Raw genomic sequence first — 23652 nt, forward strand, 5'->3', positions numbered from 1 at the left:
ACTATCAATGCAATGTAAATCAGCCGACGCCAACAAAACTTTTAAAACAATACTGAAAATATCCTGTTTCCAACTTCACCAACTTTTGGTTTTTGTTTACTTTCACTTTAATATTATTGCTTATAGCATTAACAATATATGTTTATCTATTTTTTTTAGGGTAAATTATGTATTAAAGATGGATAAAATGAACAGTAATTTTTTTATATCGATGTAATTTTATAAAGGATATATGAATGAATTGTATGTCTACTCATAAAAATGATATTAAATTTGCGTTTCCTAATTAAATGTCATAAGCGGTCTTAACATTTGCCGCACTTTCCTCTGATCAAACTGACGATGGAAGTGACGAGAAAGAGTAAGTGAAAACACAATAATATCTTGAGCGCTGTAGCAATAATAATAAATAAAGCAAAATATACTAGAGCAAAATGTGTTTGTTAAATATTACACATTATTCTTTTAAGATTTTCAATCCATTCTTCCGCAAGTCGAGAAGGCCATTGCTGAAGCTGACTTCATCTGTGTTGACACAGAATTTTCAGGTAAGAATATAGATCTATATTATTGAATGCGTTTAGATGGCATTGAAATAGAATTCCATTAAGCGTTTCATCATATTCGATTGAAAGCAGAAAGCTTATTGACAACAGTAACCAAGAAAATCGTGATTGATTAATCTTGGTTATGATTTTAGTAAAAGTAGGGGCCGATGATATATACACGACCGTCGTGCGCATAGAAAAGAAAGTCTATTTACACGACCGTCGTGCGAATAGCTATTGCAAATAGCTGAGATATATACACGACCGTCGTGCACATAGGTAAGAAAAAAATCTATTTACACGACGGTCGTGCAAATAGCAATCGCACATTGCCAGAGATATGCACACGACGGTAATAGCTATATGCATAATATACACGACCGACCTGTGCGGTAACGGGATGTTTCGCACCTATGCATGGTTCGCTCCGCGATGTTTCGCGCCCATTCTGTTTTGCTACTGAGTTTAGTTCATTTAACAAAATTTTAGATTTTAAAATATATGTAAATATAGATATTTTTGGAACATTTTATTTAATTTAAGAAGATTATATTTGAAGCAGAGACGTAAATTATTTATGTCTGAGTTTGAAGTGTACATACATAGCATAATTATGAATTATTATTATACTGTGCTAATTACGTATATATACAGTAGATAATTACAATACCGCCATCTAATTAAGTAATTACTGCTGGCTTGGACAACCCACACATCAACTTCAATTCTCACCTTTTGATCTCCAACTTATTACAATTAAATCCCCATTGAATCACTGTTGAATTGTTGAACAGACACGCTAAGCACAGGCCCGTAGGCATGGTAGGAAGCAATTTCAGTTTGAGGGGGCACAGCCATACATTTTCAATTGAGGGGGCACTATCAACCAAAAAAAGAAAAAAAAAAAGTCATCAGGCGTTTTTATTCAGGGGGCACAAGTATATGGTAGCTATGTTTTCTGTAGTAATGTATATATCGGCGAAATTATTGGGGGGGGGGGGGGGGGCACAGCCCACCCCCGTGCCCCCCGGTTCCTACGGCCATGAAACAAACGGGCACCGTACGATCCATTAACTATGGCAGTAGTGCATGTTATTAAGTCATGAATTAGAGTACACAACATATTCATATCTTATATTTGATAAATAATTTAAAACGGATCAAAATGTGATTAAATATTTAAAATAAAACGTGAGATGTTTCGCGCTGAAATCGGTAGTTAAGTTACATTCCTGGGTTATACCATCCTTTCGGCCCTCAACCACACAGTTCACTCACACATGTTATATTCTGGATCTGCCATAGAATTTCGATGATATATTGATGACCAAATTGATGACATAAAAAAAATTGAACGTGAGCAGTACTTTCAACCAATGTAATATCATTTGCGGACGAGTGTTATATTTTCAACTGGAAAAATCTTGAGGTCAAACTCGAATCACCACATTTACATTTCAGCAATCATACCACTGCGCCACGAAGTCATTGATAATGAATGATAAATTTAAGACAGATTGCCAAATCTTAAAATATTATGAGAGGAAAAATGAATATATATATAAATGTTCACCTTAACCAAAATAAAGTGCCGTCATAAACAAAATTACCCCGGTATTCAAATGTTGTTTTTCTAGTTAGGAGTGGTCTTTGTCAACAGTTTGTCATCTTTTAGGTAGATATACCTCAATATTTACTTGCATACTCCATACAAACTTGATGATTTTTATAATTATTATACAAGGGAACTACAATATGTATTAACATATGAATATCATTATTGTTTAATTTGAGATAACACTTGTGTAATAACTAAGGTTATATGACAAAATTTTGGTTAAAAAGTGTATTTAAGAAATCACTACTAAAGTAGGAAAAATGCTTATTCAATGTTCTATGGCTCTTTTTAATTGGTGGAACATCAAATATCAAAATTGCTTGAAAAAAAAAAAAGCCTGGAAAACGTCAGATATCTTGGACTAGGTTGAGGTGGAGAGGATAAACCGCAAGCCTATCAGAATAGTAGGTAAACATTTTGTTATAGTCACAGGTACTTGTGGACAGGACACCCCCCCCCCCCCCCCCCCCCCCGATATTCAACCTGGGGCTTTTTGGACATTTTTTTTCAAAAATTTATATTTATTACACTTATTCATCATGTGTACAATAGGAAAAACTCGTGAAAACCCCTAAATAATCGTTCCACATAAAAAATACCCCACTATACATTATAAGAGAGATAGTGACGTTTACAAGGGCAGTTCTAATAGAAACAGATTTACATTACACCGACCGGCCCATTGGATCTATATGTCACTTTAGCATATAAATTAACATTATAAAAAAAGTTTTTCTAATGTTTTCTTACTAAAATGCTTCTAGGCTTAAATCAGTTAAATCACTGCGTGCCGAACTTAACTGGGGACGAAACAACGAATGACATAATAAGTTGGTGTGTTATGTAAAAGATAATGGTCGTGCGAACAGCTGATAAATAAATACAATACCCGACGGTTGTGCAAATAGTCAATGAAAAATTATATACACGACGGTCGTGCAAATAGTCATTGAAAAATTATATACACGACGGTCGTGCGAATAGCCGATGAAAAAGTAAGTGCACGACGGTCGTGCATATAGACACTGCCAAAAGTAGGCCTAATGTAGAGTTAAAACTTTTTATGCAGAATAAATTATCATCTGTACATTTTAAATATAAAGTACATGTTAGTATACCTTGATATGTTTTTTTTAAATGAAATTGGTCCAAAAGTGTTTTTTTTTAATAACATTTCAAGTGACATACTATTTATAGGCCTTCATGCATCAAGCTCCTTTCACATATCACCCCTTGACACACCTGAAGAGAGATACCAGAAACTGAGAAAGGTTTAATTTCCACTTTTTTTCTTAAATAAGTTTCTTTACTTTAGTCATTTTGAGGTCATATACAAATTACTTTGTATTGTGCATTTCATTCAAATATAAGTTTGTTTCTTTTTATATGACATATTATTTCAAATGAATTATGTACTTTTTCTTTAAATTATATCTTTTGCATCATGTTATAGAAAATATGTTTTGTTGTAGGGATCAAGTGATTTTTTGGTGTTTCAAGTAGGAGTTTGTACCTTTTGTTATGATGAAGAAAACAGCAAGTGAGATTAATGTGCTTACAGGCAGTAAAAGCAAAAAAAGCAAAATTTATTGTTTTAAAACATGAACAAACAAAAGATCGGTATGCATGTGTATTACACTATTTACAATCTTTCTACTCTTGTTTGAAAAATTCTGTGGTGTTTGTAATAATAGAAGCATATCTGGTTTTGATATTTTTTATTATACCTCCCCCCCCCCCCCCACAAACAAAGTTTAGGGGGGGTATATTGGAATCAGCATGTCCGTCTGTCTGTCTGTAGACGAGATTTTGTCTGGACCATTTCTTGGAAACTGTTGCAAGGATTTGTCTGAAAATTTGTACACTTATTAGTCACCATATGAAGGTGTGCACCTGATATTTTCATCATGATTGGATAATTTTTTTGCATTTTACAGGTGTTTTTTTCATTTTTATTATGTGGTTTTGTCCGGACCTGTTCCCAGAGACTATTGCATAGATTTGTATGAAAATTTGTACACTTATTATTTACCATATGAAGATGTGCACCTGGTATTTTCAACTTTATTTGATAATTTTTCTGCATTTTACAGGTGTTTTTTTTTTTCATTTTTATTATGTGGTTTTGTCTCGGATCTGTTCCCAGAGACTATTGCATAGATTTGTCTGAAAATTTGTACACTTATTATTTACCATATGAAGATGTGCACCTGGTATTTTCAACATTATTTGATAATTTTTCTGCATTTTACAGGTGTTTTTTTTTTTTTTTTTCATTTTTATTGACTTAGTCATTTCGGGTTCATGTCTAAGGTTTGAGACATAGAATCTAGAACATCTGTACAAAAATGTGAACTACAGCTTAAAACTACTCATTAGAACTAAAAAAAAATCACTGAGTATTAAAAACAGTTTTTACGTTACACAGCAGATAGTGTAAATCCATTTGTCCCTTGGGAGTAATAAATGGACATGCATCCAGTTAAAGATTAATTAATGAGTTCAGTGTGGGAAGCTGTTAGGGCATCTCTGATCAAGCAGGTCTTATCTATATTTCCTGGGAATTGGGCAGAAAGAAATAAAGATCTCTGTTGTCTAAGTCTCTTAATTGTAATTTATGTCTGTCAAAATACATAGTTACTGGAAACAGCCTTTTATTTTTAAAATGAGTTTGATATAATGGTATTAAGATCAATTTGATTTTGTATAATTAATGATGATATATTTTTTTCAACAATCAATTTGCAGAGTGTCATGTGTCACAAAGATGACAGATAATGTAGTTGTAAACTATTTTTTCAATGTAATAAAAAACACTGTAATTACTAGTATTGATGTTTTATTAGGCTGCACCTTAGTTTCATTCATTAAAAAAAAATATGAGTAATTAAATTTTCACTCTAAATGTTTAAGCAAATTGTGAACACCTCTCACATCTAGAAAACATTAGTGATTTGGTACCTTCTCTGAAAAACCCAGCGGGGGGTATTTGTCCCTTTTGGACAGTTCTAGTTTAAACATACTTTAATTTATGCATAAGAATTTAATTGGAAAAAATGATTGTTTACATCTATATATTGTTGTAGTACATGTAAAACTCTCATTTTAGGTATGAAGCAAGACCATTTAATTTTTATGTTTTCCCAAGACCTTACTCCAGGGCTGCCCCAGATTGCAGATTTTTGTGCCAGGTAACATTATTAAAACATAATCAAGACAAAAAAAAATTCTAAATCTTTCTAAAAAAAAGAGTAAAGCTATATGCATATTTTAAAGTTAAAGTAAGAAGTTGATTGTATCCAAAAAAGGAAAAGAAAGAAAGAAAAAAAAATATCTTAATTTATTTTGCCTTTATTTACAGAGTTCAAGCATTGATTTTCTTGCATCTCAGAATTTTGACTTCAATAAGACATTTAAGGAAGGTATTTAAAACTCTATTCTAAGATTGTATCTAACTTGTGTGTCATGATTCTGAATGTCAATAATCAAAGTTAAATGTGAGTTTGATAGTTCATTTTTTCCAAGTATTGAACTTGAAGATTGTCATTCTGTAATGAAACTGATAATTGACAGTGATCAGATATATTGTATTTCAGGTATACCATACTTAACTTCAACACAGGAGAGTCAGTTGAGAGACTCCTTGGAGGAAAGAAACAAACAGTACAATCACTTTTCCTCCCCAGCCTTCGTCACACCAGACAGTGGGGCAGAGGCTGTGACAACAAAGGGCCCCATTAACATACCTGAAGAACACAAAGATTTCATAGAGGGCATATGGTTTGTTTCAGATTATAGACATTGTCTTGAAAAATATGCAGTACTTGTTCCACTCTTAATGTAGACCTAAATATTTCACTTATCAAAGATTTAAATAATTCACTAGTTATTTTGAAGTATTATTTTAAATTTAATGTAATTTTATTTTTAACTCTTGAATATTATGAAGTTAATTTTATATGCATATATACATGCAATAAGTGCTAAAAATGTTTTTTCTCTCTCATTTTTTAAGGATAAAAGAATCAAACATTCAACATTTTTATAACCCCCACAAACGAAGTTTAGGGGGGGTATTTTGGAATCAGCTTGTCCGTCTATCCGTCTGTCTGTAGACGAGATTTTGTCCGGACCATTTCTTGGAAACTGTTGCAAGGATTTGTCTGAAAATTTGTACACTTATTATTCGCCATATGAAGGTGTGCACCTGTTATTTTCATCATGATTGGATAATGTTTTTGCATTTTACAGGTGTTTTTTTTTTCATTTTTATTATGTGGTTTTGTCCGGATCTGTTCCCAGAGACTATTGCATAGATTTGTATGAAAATTTGTACACTTATTATTTACCATATGAAGATGTGCACCTGGTATTTTCAACATTATTTGATAATTTTTCTGCATTTTACAGTTGTTTTTTTTTTCATTTTTTATTGACTTAGTCATTTCGGGTTCATGTCTAAGGTTTGAGACATAGAATCTAGAACATCTGTACAAAAATGTGAACTACAGCTTAAAACAACTCATTAGAACTAAAAAAAAGATTACAAAGTATTAAAAACAGTTTTTACATTACACAGCAGATAGTGTAAATCCATTTGTCCCTTGGGAGTAATAAATGGACATGCATCCAGTTAAAGATTAATTAATGAGTTCAGTGTGGGAAGCTGTTAGGGCATCTCTGATCAAGCAGGTCTTATCTATATTTCCTGGGAATTGGGCAGAAAGAAATAAAGATCTCTGTTGTCTAAGTCTCTTAATTGTAATTTATGTCTGTCAAAATACATAGTTACTGGAAACAGCCTTTTATTTTTAAAATGAGTTTGATATAAAGGTATTAAGATCAATTTGATTTTGTATAATTAATTATGATAAATTTTTTTTCAACAATCGATTTGCAGAGTGTCATGTCTCACAAAGATGACAGATAGTTGCAAACTATTTTTTCAATGTAATAAAAAACACTGTAATTATTAGTATTGATGTTTAATTAGGCTGCACCTTAGTTTCATTCATTAAAAAAAAATTTAATGAGTAAGTAAATTTTCACTCTAAATGTTTAAGCAAATTGTGAACACCTCTCACATCTAGAAAACATTCTCTGAAAAACCCAGTGGGGGGTATTTGTCCCCTTTGGACAGTTCTAGTATTAGATAGGATTTCACCTTCTCTTTAAAAAAAACAACACTTTTACAGCAATACTGTTCAGGAATTTTTAGACAAAGAAGGGGAAGAAACTCTGCCATTGCCACCTTGTAATGGATTTGTGAGAAAACTCATTTACCAGACTGTCAGGCAAAGGTACTTCATAAAGTCACTTGAATTCTGTTTACAAAAACCTGTCTTCACAGTCAGTATGTTAGTGTTTTGTAAACATATCTTAAATAAATTTGATTCTAGTTCCTTAGTTACTGCATCCTCTTATTTGGCATAGTAAATCTTTTTAGTTATTTAATTCTAGTTCTTTATTTTCTGCATTGATCTTCATAGTTTGGCATAGTAAATCTTTTGCGTTATTTATTTCTAGTTCCTTAGTTACTGCATTCTCATGGTTTGGCATAGTAAATTTTTTCCGTTATTTATAGGTTGTTCTTTGTTAAGGTTTCAGTCTGGGGTTCACTTGGCCGCTAAAACAGATGAAAAGAAACAACGGTTCATATTAGTCACTAGAATCAAAACAGAGGAGGACATGAAGAAAAAAGAGGAGGAAAAGCAAGCAGCAGAACTGGTTATTATCTCACTCATTTTTGAATTATCTGTAACAGAAAATTTTTATAATTTTTTTTATAATTTTAATCAAGATGTACTCAGAAAAATTTTGAAACAAAAGATTAGATTTATTTAATCCCCACCCCCTTTTGAAATTGATGTTCTGGAGACCTCTTTCTCTTCTTAATTTAATTAGTTACATATTTGATGTCTTTTACTTGACAGGCAGAAATTGAAGAAGCTGTAGGATTTTCAAAAGTTATTAGAATGATTTCTCAGGGTGTAAGTTGCTTTCTTTCATAATAACTAAAATACAGTGTTAGTAGAAATTTAAATAACCACAAACCTGAATAATAGAAATTAAATAATAATTAAAACTGTGTGTTCCAACTGATCTTCAGACTAGTGTCTTTGAATGAGTATCATTACTATCATGCATTGGTGACCATTGTGTTATCCTGAAAAGCAGATTTACATGTACTTATAATGTACATTGTACTACATGAAGAAATCAACTTTATATGCATTTTCTCTTTGTTGCAGGGGAAGCTGGTTGTTGGCCACAACATGTTTTTGGATGTGATTCATTTGTTACACAGGTTCTGCTCCCCACTCCCTGAGGTTTTTATCATTGTCATCTTATTTTAATCTGAATGGTTTTAAGATATCTGTCACCAAATTAATATATTGTACCTAATTTTGTTTAAATCTAAATGTGTTTTCTCTTTCCAGAATTATGAAGAATTCAAAGCTTTGACAAAATGTGTCTTTCCAAAGTAAGTATTTCACAACTTATGTATGTGTACCTTTATTTATTTATTTTTTTTTTTTTTTGTAGAAATTATTTGATTATCCAATATAAAATATGTTCCAATCTTTATGGTAAGTCAATTTTATTTGAACTCTGCAGAATTTTGGATACGAAGCTCATGGCGAATACATCACCTTGTAAGGTGAGTTTATTTATGTCAATCTGTACATCATGATGTGAGACTTTTACTCTAGTTTCATCATTTATTTCACTGAACAATTTTCCTTGTTTATGTGGTTGAGCCAGACCATTAAATTAGGTGATCAATGAACTTCAAATTTCCTAATTATATAATAGGATGAGGTAATCGTCTAAAAATTCACATATTAATGAAATTGTCATTTTGCCAAAACCATGAAATTTGATCCCCATAAAAATTAATGAAAGCACAGTATTTTGTTAGAATTAATTTGTCCTTGACCACTGTTTTTGTTCTATGTATTTATGTTGCATTGTAGGAAGTAGTTCCCATTTCAGTATTGGGGGATCTATTGAAACAAATTAGTTGCACACCATTCAAAAAGCCAGAAGTTGGTAGGTACATTTGCCTGTCATATTGAGATATTGACATTTCACTTACTGGATATAAAAACTGAAAGCTTGCAGTAGAATTAAAGTAACAGGCTAACCCCTAGCTGCAATGCTTTAAAAGCAAAAAAAATTGACCTCTCAAAACTTTCAGAATTGTGCAAGTAAAATTTGGAAACTATTTGTTTACATTAGTTGTACATACCAGTCTCTGTGTAACAGTTTTTACATTAATTTATAGTGATACCTGAAGACTTTCCCCAGTACAAACTAGAAGACAGCAATTTACATGAAGCAGCTTATGATGCATATATTACTGGAATATGTTTTACAGGAATGTCCGATTATCTAGGTAAGCCTTGAGCAGAATATTTCATAATGAAATAATCCAAGGAAATATAGAAATCTCATATTAAAGAAATGAATTTAGAATGCAGATTTTTTTTTAATTTTATTTACAAATTTTATAGGAAGTCTTCAAAATCCCCCTGTTACCCATGTTTCATCTGATGCTCCATTAGTAAAACCTTTCATAAATAAGTAAGTTGTTGTATATAATTTTTTACCACAACATACATAATAGATACATGTACATCATTTATTATTTATTGTTTAACCAGCTCTTAGCACATTTTATACTAAATTTTACTTTAGATTTCTGTACTAAATTCTAAATTTTATACTCATTTCAGACTTTTCTTAATGAGGATACCAGATATTCCATATTTAGATTTAACAGCAGAAGATGGTAAAGTTGACTTGAATTTAGAAGTGGTAGCATTTTTAAAGGACCAGATATTCAATTATTTTTTTTTATGTTCATCAAAATTTTTGATTTATTTTTGCTTTTGTATAGTATTACCTAACAGAGACCATGTTTTCCATGTCACATTTCCTAAAGAATGGAAGGCACCCAATCTTTATCAGCTGTTCTCTCCCTTTGGTAAGCAAACTTGAGTGTATTTTGGAACAGGTAACAAGACTTTAGTATTATTTTTATGCAACAAAAAAGTTTCCTTTAAGTTGAATTATTTATTGAAGAATTGATTTTTTTGTCTACTATTTTATAGGAAATGTTGGCATTAACTGGATAGATGATACTTCAGCCTTTGTGTCTCTTTACAAGAAAGACCAAGCCTCCTCAGGTATACACTATTTTGAAATCACTATAAAATCATGAATAAGACAGTGCCAATTTTATATAAAAACAAGTTGTCAAAACCAAAAGAAACATTGCCAAGTTTTTGTCTAAATGTGAAATCATAAATTGCAAACATACACAATCTTGTACAATTCTACATTTATTAGTTATGTCAACACTATGCAAGAGGGACAGCCCATACAAAATAATGACATTTGAGTTATTTAAATATGGTCTGCCAGAGAGGGAATCCAAAAAACGTCCACATTCGGCAGACTCAACAGAGGAGGAACCCAAGAAGAAAAAGCCCCTCAATGTTGAGTAAGCCTGTAGTTTCTCATGTATAAGATATACCAAGTCAGGAATTTTTAGTCCTGTGACAATGACTTGCATGTATTTTTATATGATTTCAGTGCTCCAGTATTTGTGTCTCGATCAAGGTCAATAACCCCACCCACGCCAGAAGAAAATGGAGAAAAAATGGAGGAGGAGGATCTTGCTCCTGACAGCACTAGTGGTAATGTCTTTGTTTTGTCTAATGTTCAGGGACTTGTTGACAATGTTGCTGTTTTACTTATGAAAAAGCACTGTGTCTGTTGCACTTTAAATTTAACAAGTATATTGAAACATTTGGTATTGACATTTTTAATATTTGATTGCACCAAACATACTTCCTGAAAGTAGAAAGGTTGGATATTGATTTATTTGTTATTCAATAATATTAAAAAGTTCACTGAAATATGAACAAAAGTACAAACTGTTAAAGGAGGTTATTTGATGTACTTCCTATCGAAATAATAAAAAAATTGTATTATTTTCGTCTTTCTTACTGTTTTACCCTGTAGCTCAATCAGTTATAGCATCAGCTTGTGATCTAATGGTCACAAATTCAGATCTCTCATGGGTTATACTTTTGGTATTTCATGAAGAATTTTATAAATGCACTTCCCATGAAGAATGTTTAAATTTTTCTTGTCCAGTATGTCCTAATGATTGCATGTTTACAGCCATTTATAATAAGAGAAAATATTCATTCCTTGTCATTCATTTATTTTATTTTTTTTCATTTACAGAAACAAAAAATGAACAGAAAATGTTTGAAGAGCCTGCATGGTGACAAATTATTTGTTGAAGGAGTTGAACATGAGTGAAAATGAAAAAAGACATTGTGACTTAGTGGTCTACAAAATAGAAGCATTAACAATCACCAAGTATCCAGCTGAGCTAACACAAGACTTCTAATGGCATTGTAAAAATTGATTAGATGTCTTTAAAGCTTAATTTATGGCATATTGACGCATGAACCTGTTTAACAGAAATTCACACTTAAATTTCATGAACAGTGATAGTAAATACTAATGAAATGCAATATGGCTTTGATCTGTTTTATGTTTAAGTTTATGTTCAGTCTAATTTGAACTCTTCATCATTGAATATTTTGCAAATAGCAGGAATATGCACTTGACCCAAAAAATGGGAAAGGACAAGGTATGGTAATAGCTGAATCTGGCCCCTGATTTGGCAGGAAAATCAAGACACAGTTAAAATTGGGATAGTTTGTATTTAAAAACTTTAAATGTTGCATGTTTGAAAACCAGCACCAATTTTTATTCAAAGAGTACAGAGGAGCCACAAGAGGGCACCAAAGTAGGACAATTTACCGAATTTCCTGAAGTCTGATGGAATTTTGTCAAATTTGAGATACTTTTCACTTTGGGAAACATAGAGCACAAGCTTGCCTATTTGAGATTTTTATACACAAGATGCACCTGATACTAGTGCATGACATATATAAATTTGGTAGATAGGCTAGCTTGTGGTCTGTATTTTATGAAACAAAATGTGCTATAAAATTGATGAAAATTCGAATAAAAATGAGAAAATTTGGAAATTGGCATATTTTGTGACCTTCCCGCGACCTTTGTGTACCCCGTAACTTGATTCAATACTCATTTTGTATGATGGAAGACAAGTGGTTTCTGATGATGAACTATCGCACAGTTATTAAAGACACCACAAAAAAGGGGCCAAAATGGGGTCTTAGCCTATCTTAGCTTTTGCATGGTTTACACAAGTTTTGTTAAATATTCAGGATTCATGAAATTGAAGATTTCAGAACATAAAATATCTCCTTTAATAGCGAAAAAATTCTTACTTCATGGTTCAATATTAAAATTTTTTCTCTACCCCACTTGATTGTACGCATGTACAGAAAACTTCGTCGCTATGGCCCAAGGTCCCAAGAAGTTTATTGTTGGTAGACTGAGGATTTTGATACATTGCGAGCATATTCATATTCGTTTCCTTATTTTTTATTTGAGATTTATAAATAAGTCATGACATTGACAGACCCATTTGACGCAACATTTTTTTTGCACTCGTTACTTGCTCAATGGTGCAGTTGAGTGCCTGAACCTATAAAAAATGTACTTTGAACGTGAAAATATATTGTGGTAAAATCAATGCATATGAACGTGTAAAGATTGAAGAATTCTCTGGAACCGATCCTAGGTATAGTTTGTTTGTGAATAGACCTTTTATAAAATCTTTTGTTTCTTGATATTAACATACAAACAGAGGAAATTAAAGGAAAACATGCTTTTTGGTAAAGAATATTATTCACGGATAATTGACAAAAATGGTTTAAGTTTAGTGTTCATTCATTCATTCATACTTTATTTCCACTTTGCAGTGATTAATGAACACAAAATTATGCAAAAAGAATAACATACAAAATACATATTAGCTATATATATACATATTTGTACACGTGTGAAAGTGAAATGCTTGTGTACATTTATAGAAAATGAAATATTTACAAAGGTTGTTACCACAAGCTAGTGGCCGTTATTTATATATCTCCAATCCCGTTGACATATATTGTCAATAAAATACATTCAAAACTAAACAAAAGATTGCAGGGGGGAAGCTTCTAAACGAAAATTTACAAATCAAAATTACTTTGTAAGGCTATTCTCCCCGTATACTACAGACTTGATATAAACTACCAATAGCATCAATTCTACTTAACTACATCAGTGACCTAAATAATTCCATATAGGATCATGTAAGTATAAAGGTAGATGTATAGAATGTTCATCAATGTGATACATTTTCAATAATTTTTGACATCGTACACAACTACTTCAAAAAAAATTTATGTAGTCTAATCTAAACTTAGAGGTTGGTCATCTACAAAATTGGTAAAAATCAATTTGATTTTTCACACAAAAACTCTGAAGTTGATAAAAAGATTTTGCAGTTCCTCATTGACAATGTTTATTATAGTTTTGGGAGACCAGAACCAGAGTTAGTAATAAAAAACTAAATGAAAAGAAAGGATCTCTTATGGTCTTTCAATTTGATATTTAGATATATCAACCCATATCAACAATGATTTAAATAAACGATATTCATTTTCATTTATACACTGAATTGATATATCCCATTGAACTTGAAGTAAATTGATGGCAAACTATTACAACTAAATAATAAATATGATTACTTTGAACAACTTTTCTATCGTTAATTTCCCTTATTTATGTAGCAGTCACCTGCATATGATGTATACGTCTCCCAGTTGATTCGATACTCAAGAGCATGTTCAGCGTACGATTAATTTCTAATTCGAGGCAGGCTACAGACAAAAAGTTGATGTTAAAGTTATTTATTTTACAATCATTTAAAGTCGACATTTAGCAAACTGTAGTCGTTTTAACGGTCTTTTACGCGTATATAACCTCTTTAAGTTGAATATGTGTTAACTGAAGATTTTAATGTGCATTGTTGGTCATTATTTTCAATCAGAATTCTCTACAGGTTACTCTGTTTCAATGGGATCACAATGGATTTGACTACTCGATAAGGGATGCTTATTCCTCCATGACATCTGATCCCAGCCCTCACGATTTCAGAGGTCCTTGTTAAATCTGCTAACAATTTATAATGTTTAATTTAATCTTTAATTTGAGCTAGATTACTTTCGTCTGTAAAGATCACAATTTTGACCAGAATAGAAAAAACCGTACATCATATAATCAAAGTAGCATTGACATATTCATTTTCAGGTTTATGTAAAAGACAATAATAGAGAATATTTAATGTTTTATTGCTGGACATGGAAATTACTTAACATGCGGGACAGGATTTTATGATTTTTTTTTTCAGGAGTGAGAAGCACTAGTGAGATTATGAAAAAAAATCCTGCTTCACAAAATCGAATTTTCTGTTTATCACTTGTCAAGTACATAATCTCCGGCTTTCCTCAATTTTCCTTACGCAATATTGTTGGCTGTGCCGTGTGAGATGTCATAGCTATACGATTGTGAGATTGAATATTGTAAAGATTGAATATAGCAACAATTTGGAAACACTTTAGCAGTTATAGTTTGTTTCAGGGTGGTTCATTTACTCGAGCTATCTATAGGGGGTAATTTTTAAATAACACTCTTCGTGAAGGGAAGTAAATTCTCGAGTTTTGCCGCGATTTTTATGTTTTCAATCAGTTTTGATATTTTCAGTGTGAAAATGTCACTTGCAAAAATATCACTATTTTACAAGGGATAAATTACAATGCTTCTCTGTTGAAAATGTAATAAATACAGTTATAATGAAAAAGCTGAAGATAACAAACAGTGATCGTCTGAAACATCTACAAAAATACGAATCTGCGAACAGGGCATAAAACACGGATCCTGGAAATTCCAGAGGTGGGATCAGGTGCCTAAGAGGACTGGAGTACCCATCCTCTGTCGACCGCTCATACCCGCTGTGAGCACAATGTATTGATCAGGTAGACGGAATATTCCGTGGTCAAATTTAGTATAAAATGCCAACGATATTTTAAGAAATACGTCAGCCAAAATACGACCTAATGATGTTATATTTGCTACAAAGATCATTATAGCAACCATAGGTTTTACAAAATGATGACTTTAAATGTGTTTGTGGAAATCCCTGTAGCATCAACTTATTTGTCAGTAGTCTGCATCGGTTTAACAACTTGATCGTACTCGGAGCATACTCTTGAGTATCAAATAAGTTTGGAAACGTAAACACCATATGCAGATGAAAGTGGAACATTCCTACATAAATAAGGGAGGTTGACGATGGAAAAGGTGAAATCATTTCGTTTGTCAAATAATTTAGTTGTTTGTTGAAGCTTGTCGACTATTGTCAGTAAAACATTCAAATATGAAACAGATGTTGCAGTCTACTTTGGTTTCCCACTGGGATACTTCGAGTCGACATATGAATGGAAGTATCTATTGTTAATTGATAAAAACGTTGTCGATATATCTGAATGTGGATTTGAAGGCCACAGCAAATGTTTTCTTCTTCAAGTTTTTGAATAGATTCTTCTTCATAAGAATATAAAAACGGGTTGGCTAATAAAGAGCACAATTACTGCCCTTCGAAATTCCAACAGTTTGTTGGAAGACCTTGCCTCCAAAGACTACACATAGAAGTTGTCAATAAGGAACTACAGCATCCTTTTAAAATCAACTTCAGAGTACTTTTGTGTAGAATCAGTGATTTTTTAGCAAAATAATTTTGTTGATGACAATAAAATATGAAAATTTCAGAGTTCCGTCTTTATTGAAGAAGCAATTGTCGTTGACATCAAAAAGCCTGATTTTTAATCTATCGCGAGGAATTGTTTTATAAAGTGTAGAGAAGTCGTACGTTTTGATGTTTCTAATTTCGGGAATTTTTTTTTTTTTTTTAATTTTCTGAACGATCTTTAGAGTTTTTGAGAATCCACTTCTGATTTACACCATTTCTAGGATATGCTGTAGCAGAGTTACGCCAGAAGTTTCTCCTTTCCAGCAGTTAATATTTTTGTGAGGAGTAAAGATAATTCACATATACATATAACACTTAATAATATATGAAAATGTCAATTTACACCTTGCGTGCTAGCTGTTTTCGTGTTTTAATACAACCGATCCGCGACTGCTCTTCAAGCGTCTTTTCTTAATATATGCAATGAAATGTTTTGTAAGGAAACTTTTCATTCCCTTTTATATATGTATCCCTTTTGGGAATTCAACACAGAAGTTGCACGTTCCTCCATTTAGAACAAAATTATCTTAGCCTAAGTCCACGAGGGTTGAAAAGATCATTGTTTAATAATTGCCCGTCTAATGATAGACCTGAAGTACTTCTTTGATTTTCAAAGTTTGCAATTGTAATTTTTCCAAGAAGCTCATTGACTGTTTGCATTTGTGACACTTGATATATAATAATTGCCAAAATCAAACCTATCAATTCTATGAAACCTGACATCATTCAGTGATTCATCTGAATGATATCTTTTCCTCCTTTCTGGTAGATCGTTCCATTCTAAAACTGTGGAGTAAGGACTTGATCCTCAGATACGATTTCAAATCAACTACTGTCCTTTGAATGAAACCACAAAAACCAAGCTCCCGTGTCGCATTAGATACTGGCACAGAGAAGACCCTCACTGCTCAATAGCCACTAGTGCCAAGTACAGATTTAAATTTGCAACTCTCCACCGGCAATTGGTGGCGTTCCAATATGAGTGAAACATTTTCGTTCAACAAACGGCCAATCAACCAGTCAACAAACTAACAAACCTCTTTATTCTGTTGTCTGTTCATTTCCAAAAACCACTGGAAAAACCTGAGTAAAGAATTTCATTTGCAAAGCCATTCTTCTTATTTGACTTTCCTTAGTCTTTATCGTTGGAGTCTAGTATACGTAGTTAATGGTTTTCAGATGGAGATTCGATTTCATCCAAGAAACCAGAATTCTCTGAAAGACTGTTGCTCTATTTAGACTTGATACGTTTCATATTCATGGAATTGTGTTCTTGATGATTCAAAACCTGTTTTACTGAAAGCGGGAGAGTAATGATTTGAAAGGATTACACACGAACTCCTATTTTTAGTAATTATGATAACACTATTATCTTCCATATTTTAAAACCGATACATAGTACTATTATAATGTTTCTTATGGTAGCATATTTCTGTCCCCCATATGTAAAAAAGTTTACTATTGTTTTTTTTTTTCTGTAGATTATGTCGATATGCAAAATATTTACTGTAGACGTACTTTTTTCCGCGTTGTTTTAATTTATGGTATGTACTCGGACACAAGAACAGTTAAGCATTTAATGGCATCCTAAGAAATCCACAAAATTTTCTACTCGCGGATTGAATTGTATAATGTCCTATTAGTATTGCCTATGTCACCATTTGTTTTGGTTATTTTTTTCTGTATTGTATTCCTTAATTTTTTGAATTTTAGAATTTCCTATTCGAATTGCATATGTTCTTAATAAATTTTATAATTTCTGTTTTATATATTTTCTATACTTTTTGTGCTCTATACTGTTTTACGTTGTATGATTACATTGTAAAATTCTGAATATAGAATGCAAATAAATGTTCTAATAGAATACAAATGGATTGAATTCATGATAAACAATAAGAATTGAAGCAATATAGAATGCAAATAGTTTTTATGCAATATAAATGAAAAGTATACAATGCATATATAAATAAGGAAATATAGAATAAAACTGGACAGTTATATAGAATATAAATAGATAATTATGATAAAAAAAATGCAAGTTTAAATAATACAAATAGAAGAAATGCAACACATATGAACAGCTATATATACTTGTCAAGTTGAAAAGATCGAACATTGAAACGTTTGTCATGTCATATTTCTGGTAAAAAAAAAAAATGATATTTTGGGACTACGAACAAAAGGGTTTGCTATATTTTTAAAAAATGTTTATACTTTCAATACTGTCATTTGAATCAAAAATCAACACAAAGCTACAATCATACAAGCATATAATTGGATGGATATTCTTTGGTTTATTAAAACATCAGCATATTCAGTAAAATACACCTAAAAACTTATAGAATTTCGACACTGAATGATTTCCATGTTTAGGCAGATAATACAATAAGAGTATGGAAGACATGATAATACTTTTTTTATACATAAACCTTAAAGAAACAAAACTACAGTATTTCCACACAAATGCTATATTTGGAGCGACACCTGTCATGCATTTTCTAAGAAATGGAACTGCGATGCGGTTATCAATTTAAAAATTGAAATCTTAAAGACATAGTGTGAAAGTTTTCAACAGGGTTCGTTAAAACATTTCTATACTGCTTTACCGAACGATTGCATTCAAATATACGATTATTAGTAAAACATTCACATTAAGCTTAAGGGTATTCAGTATGGATTAGTTCACTTTATCTTATTTCAACATTCTTAATTAAAACGGTTAAAATGAATTCCAATCTCTTGTTTACATACATTTCAACATTTATTTTCATGAATTATATATTTTCCTGATGATTTAATTACATTTTTTGGACCAGGTCCTTTCCGAAAATATTCAAAATCTAATCTTAAACTCTTATTAAAACTTGTTTATGCTTCTTTTCCATGTTTTGATGCCTCAAATTGCTAAATTAATATGTTTAACCCTTTCATTTCTGTCCGATTTGAAAAAAGACACGAAAACAAAGGGTGTATTACGTATGTATTATTTAAAAGAACTTGTGTGGTGAATGATGTTGAGACAGGGCATGTTAAAAATGGATAGTTGAATTTGTTATCTTTTTTTCTCCAGAGAATGTTTTGTATCAGAGATTTGGTGTTTCGAATGGTGATCCCCAAGCATTACTACCTGGAGGGACAAATTTAACAAGATAAATAGCCACAGGCAAAGGTTACAGATTTTTATCTGCCATTAAGTGGGAGTAACATCATAATGTACATGATGAAGTAAACTGCGCAGCAGAAATAATTTGATTCTCATATATAGTGATACTTAGTCACTGAGAAAGAAACATCGCTGTCAACGTGTGCTTTGCATTAATGAGGACTATATGATGCAGAAACAATGAAGTGCGTAAAAAAAGTTTTCTCCAGTAATGTGTTTGCTAGCCTGGCAAATTCTATTCAATACGTTTTGTCTGCTGTTCGAAGGTATTCATGCATGAAAACGCAAAGGATACCGTTTGCTGTTGGTAGCATTCTGTTGAGTATTACAGATATTATCTGGTACCGTCGACCTTGGGCTCAACTGCATACCTTGTCAGGGAAGCACTCAAATTTTCCAAAAATACATCGAAGGGTGTCTAGCACAAGGTGACCATTTCAAATTAACTTCATTGATCCAATACTGTAAAGAACAAAGGTATTGTCTGGTATGCAGGATTGCACAAAAGAGCAGTTTGTCATAATGACATAATTTTGCATAGTATTGTCAATGATCAATAACATTCCAAACGTCTTCAAGAATTCTTACTTACCATGATATTACAATAAACTTAAAACAATTGAAAGATGAAAAAAAAATGGTTGTATAGATGACGTTATATAACCACGCCCAAAAGATACCTTTCTAAAATAGACTTTTTTGGCTTATTTAATACAAACTACCATTTTACATGTAATCTAGAGTTTGAAAAAGTTGGCTGAATCCCCTGTCACTCTAGACCCTGGGGTCATGATTTGAACAAACTTTAATCCACACTATGTAATGAAGCTTTCACATAAATGTCATCTGGTCAAGTGGTTATTGAGAAGAAGATGCCATCAAATTTTCCCAATTTTTACAACACAAGATGCCTTTCGACGAACTATATCCAACAACAAGTAAGATGAAAAACTAAAATTTTTTTGTGACTGGCATGGAGGCAGTTTGGTAATTTTTTTTCTTTGAAATACTTAGTTTATTGGTCCCTTTTACATTGATAATAAATTTTGTCAATCTATGACAACTTCTTATATAGAAAATATGGACGTCATTCTTGTCTTTTGTAATATTATAACTTATATAAGCAAATCAATTACATACTGTTCTGTATCGTGGATTTGTTGGTTAACAACCAGTAAACTGAAAGATAATTCATGCAACATCATTTTTTTTGTCGTTGTTGTGCACGCTATATTTCTACATTTTTTTCTCAATGCACAATATCAACTTTCTACCTGCTTATATTTCAAAAACTATTTGATTTCCTCGTACATGCAATTTATTGTTGTAAATGAATTTGCTTCAGAGTAGAAACAATAGGGTTTGATAATTGTTACAAACCGACACTTTGCTAAAATTCTTATTGTCAATCAGAGATGATTTAAAATGCGATAGATCTGAAGGAAACAAGGAACCAGTTTTGATCTGTATTATTTTTTAACTGTTTTGATTTACTTTTTTACTCTTAATTGTAATCATCTTAAATTGTTTACAAAATTTATCCTATATATCAAGAAATAATCATAAAGACCAATTTAATAAGATATTTTCTGCTTAAATTGGCAAGATGATACAGTGTCTCTGATATTAAAAATATATTTAATAGAAAACAAAGACCTATATCTTTAATCTATATAGAAACTTTAATTTTCAATGTTCATATTTCAGAATTCATATGGTGACAGTGTTTGATAAATTAAGAAGGATTTCTTCCCAAATTCGTCACTTTTATTTAGTAAATTCAGGTGTTCAAATAATTTCTGACATCATGTAGTTACCAAGAAGGAAACTTAATAAACAAAGGATTTTAGAACAAGCAGTTATCTCTTCTTCTTCTTCTTTTTTCTTTGTTTTGTTTTGTTTTGTTTTTTTTTTTTGTTTTTTTGTTTTGTTTTGTTTGTTTTTTTTTTTGTTGTTTTTTTTTGTTTGTTTGTTTTTTTGTTTTTTTTTCCTCTTGAAATTATTTTCATTTCTTATATTTTTGTTTGTGAAATATTAAATGTATTTTATATGTGCCTTTTAAAACTTATAAACAATCTTGTATTGTTACCTTGATGGAGTTGTTGTGTCATTCTAAATTTCATGTGTTTGCACTTCATTATGATCCAGGATATTGCTCAAATGTTGTAAATAACATCAGATATAGTGCCTCATAGTTATCAAGTATACTTTCATATATAATTATATGTTATTAATATAATTGTCATAACTACTAAATTTGGGCTAAAATACACAAATTATTCTCTCTCTCTCTCTCTCGCTGGAACTTTAAAAAGTTATTCTCCATGTATTAGGAAATTTCTAATGTCTCATTTCTTATTCGATGGTGATGATTTCTTACAATTATCCAATATTTGATGTAATTTTATGTGTTACCTATGAAGTAATATTAAAATTTGATTTAAATCTCTTTATAGGCACATAAAAGAATAACGTATATGTTACAGGTACAGTTTGATGTCGACCAGAAGAAGGAAGAGAAAATAAAAACAAAAAATAGTATTTCATGTCTGATTTGGCCTCCATGTAATTTGAAAAGCTTTTCAGCGCAGACCCAAGGCCATTTGAAGTGGTTATGAACAGGATCCTAACATTATGGGAAAATAATCTCAAAATGTTTATTCGGACCAATCCCAGTAGTTGTGAAACGTGCATTTCTTCTGCTTTGAATACTGTGCTGCAGTTAGTACATATAGTACATAAATTACTTTTAGGGATGTAATAGCCATCTCCTTTATACAAAATTAACATGTTATTTTTGCATTTGGAATCATGAAAAGATAAGTAGTGGCATTTTCCTTATTTAGAAAAGTATGTGACGTTCCAGTTTTTCACCTTATTGTCCTGTTATTTTGAATGGTGAAAAATAAATATCCGCCTTTCGATAATCTTGCAAAAAAATCTTTGTTGTGTGGCCCCTTGTCAACCTTTTTATGAGCTAATACATTGCCATGTGTTTTGTCTAAAGTCAACTTAATCATATGAAAATAAAATATGCTGTCAGATTTTATAGAAAACATTCTTTAGGTTTGTTCATAATATTTAAATTTGGCATTATTTTACATATTCACTTACTTTATAATATATATATATATATATATATATATATATATATATATATATATATATATATATATATATATATATATATATATATATATATATATATATATATATATATATGCTTGTTTTAATTCAATATTTTGTAAAACAAGGTATAGAGAAGCCAAACGCATATAAATAAAGTGCTATTTTAGAAAAAAAAAATGATACAGATTCACAGTTTTAAACAGTAAGCATTTTTGCAATAAAAATGAAATGTACTCTTTCCTGTCTCTTGCTCACATACTATCTAAATTACAATTAAATATCAAAGAAGGATAAAAAAAATTGCAGGATAACAAAAAAAACTAGAGGTACTGTGAGCGCTGAGCTCACGAAGTGATACACACACTCCTATATGAGTATAATGGCACTGTCCATGTTTTTGCTGTGGGAACCCCAAATATCTGTCCAATCAGAACATAAAATAGAAGTTGCATAATGGCATTTTGTAATAAAGATTCTGTGAGACTTTTTTAATTTTATTTAGAGGTATAGGAAGAGTTGCGGATAAGAGATGGATACCCCCAATATTATAGAAATGGCAGCCCTAAATATGGGAACCCCAAATATCTGTCCGATCAAAACGCAAAATAGGAGGTGAACAATGACATTATAAAAAGATTTTGTGAAAGTTTCATTAAATTTTCTTCAGTGGTATAGTAGGAGTTGTGGATAAGAGATGGGTACTTCTCATGATAAACAAAGAATGGCAGTGTCCATGTTTTGCTATGGGTAATCCCAAATATCTGTCCAATAGAAAACAAGAGGTGCAGTATGATGGCACTGTGTAATAAAGATTCTGTGAAAGTTTTATTAAATTTTATTCAGTGATGTAGGAGGAGTTGCGGATAAGGGATAGGTACCCTAAGTATTATAGACGTAGGGAAGAATGGACATCCCATCACTATTTTTGCATTAATAACGTATATTGACAACAGGTATACTTCAATCACTGACTACCATATGTTGCTTTTTACCATAACTTTAGACATAGTTTCTGATCTCTGTACATGTAGTTCTTTTTTGCATGAGATTGTAAATTTAAGCCTGAATCCATGCAACGGATTCACAAGTACAGGCCTTAATTATATTCTATATTCCTGTTTCAAAATGTTTGTGGATCAATTCACATCTCACCATGAATAACATCAGTTTATCACTTGAATGTATATTAAACAACATACCAGTATATGTGTAGCAGTTATATGCCGGGTTCTTATGGCTAAATATAAGAAACATTGTCATTTTCTGTCATTATATAGAATCTTCAGCATTAATCAGCATAAGTCATTGAAGACACTTGCTGTGGCCTTTAACTCGACATTTAGATATATCGACGACGTATTATCAATAGTTACTTTCATTCATATGTCGACTCGATATATTCCAGTGAACTTGAAACAAAAGATACCACAGAGTCTGACAC

The 23652-nt window shown here is 31.4% G+C and overlaps 1 protein-coding gene across 1 annotated transcript; it reads left to right on the forward strand.

Moving 5' to 3' along the window:
• The first annotated feature begins 301 nt into the window (after positions 1-301).
• LOC133184306 (poly(A)-specific ribonuclease PARN-like) lies at positions 302-11723 on the forward strand. Its single transcript, XM_061319321.1, has 22 exons — positions 302-361; positions 471-548; positions 3364-3437; positions 3639-3706; positions 5276-5357; positions 5528-5588; positions 5763-5946; positions 7362-7466; positions 7767-7893; positions 8100-8156; positions 8418-8495; positions 8607-8650; positions 8785-8827; positions 9144-9219; positions 9455-9565; positions 9684-9753; positions 9906-9961; positions 10070-10156; positions 10284-10358; positions 10522-10675; positions 10768-10871; positions 11428-11723. Exons 1-22 carry the CDS (start codon positions 343-345, stop codon positions 11469-11471), a joined length of 1797 nt encoding a protein of 598 aa, XP_061175305.1. The 5' UTR covers positions 302-342; the 3' UTR covers positions 11472-11723.
• Positions 11724-23652: the final 11929 nt, after the last annotated feature.

Source organism: Saccostrea echinata, unplaced genomic scaffold (assembly GCF_033153115.1).
Source record: "Saccostrea echinata isolate AGI-Se365-2 ecotype Australia unplaced genomic scaffold, CSIRO_AGI_Sech_v1 ptg000010l, whole genome shotgun sequence".
Classification (NCBI taxonomy): domain Eukaryota; kingdom Metazoa; phylum Mollusca; class Bivalvia; order Ostreida; family Ostreidae; genus Saccostrea; species Saccostrea echinata.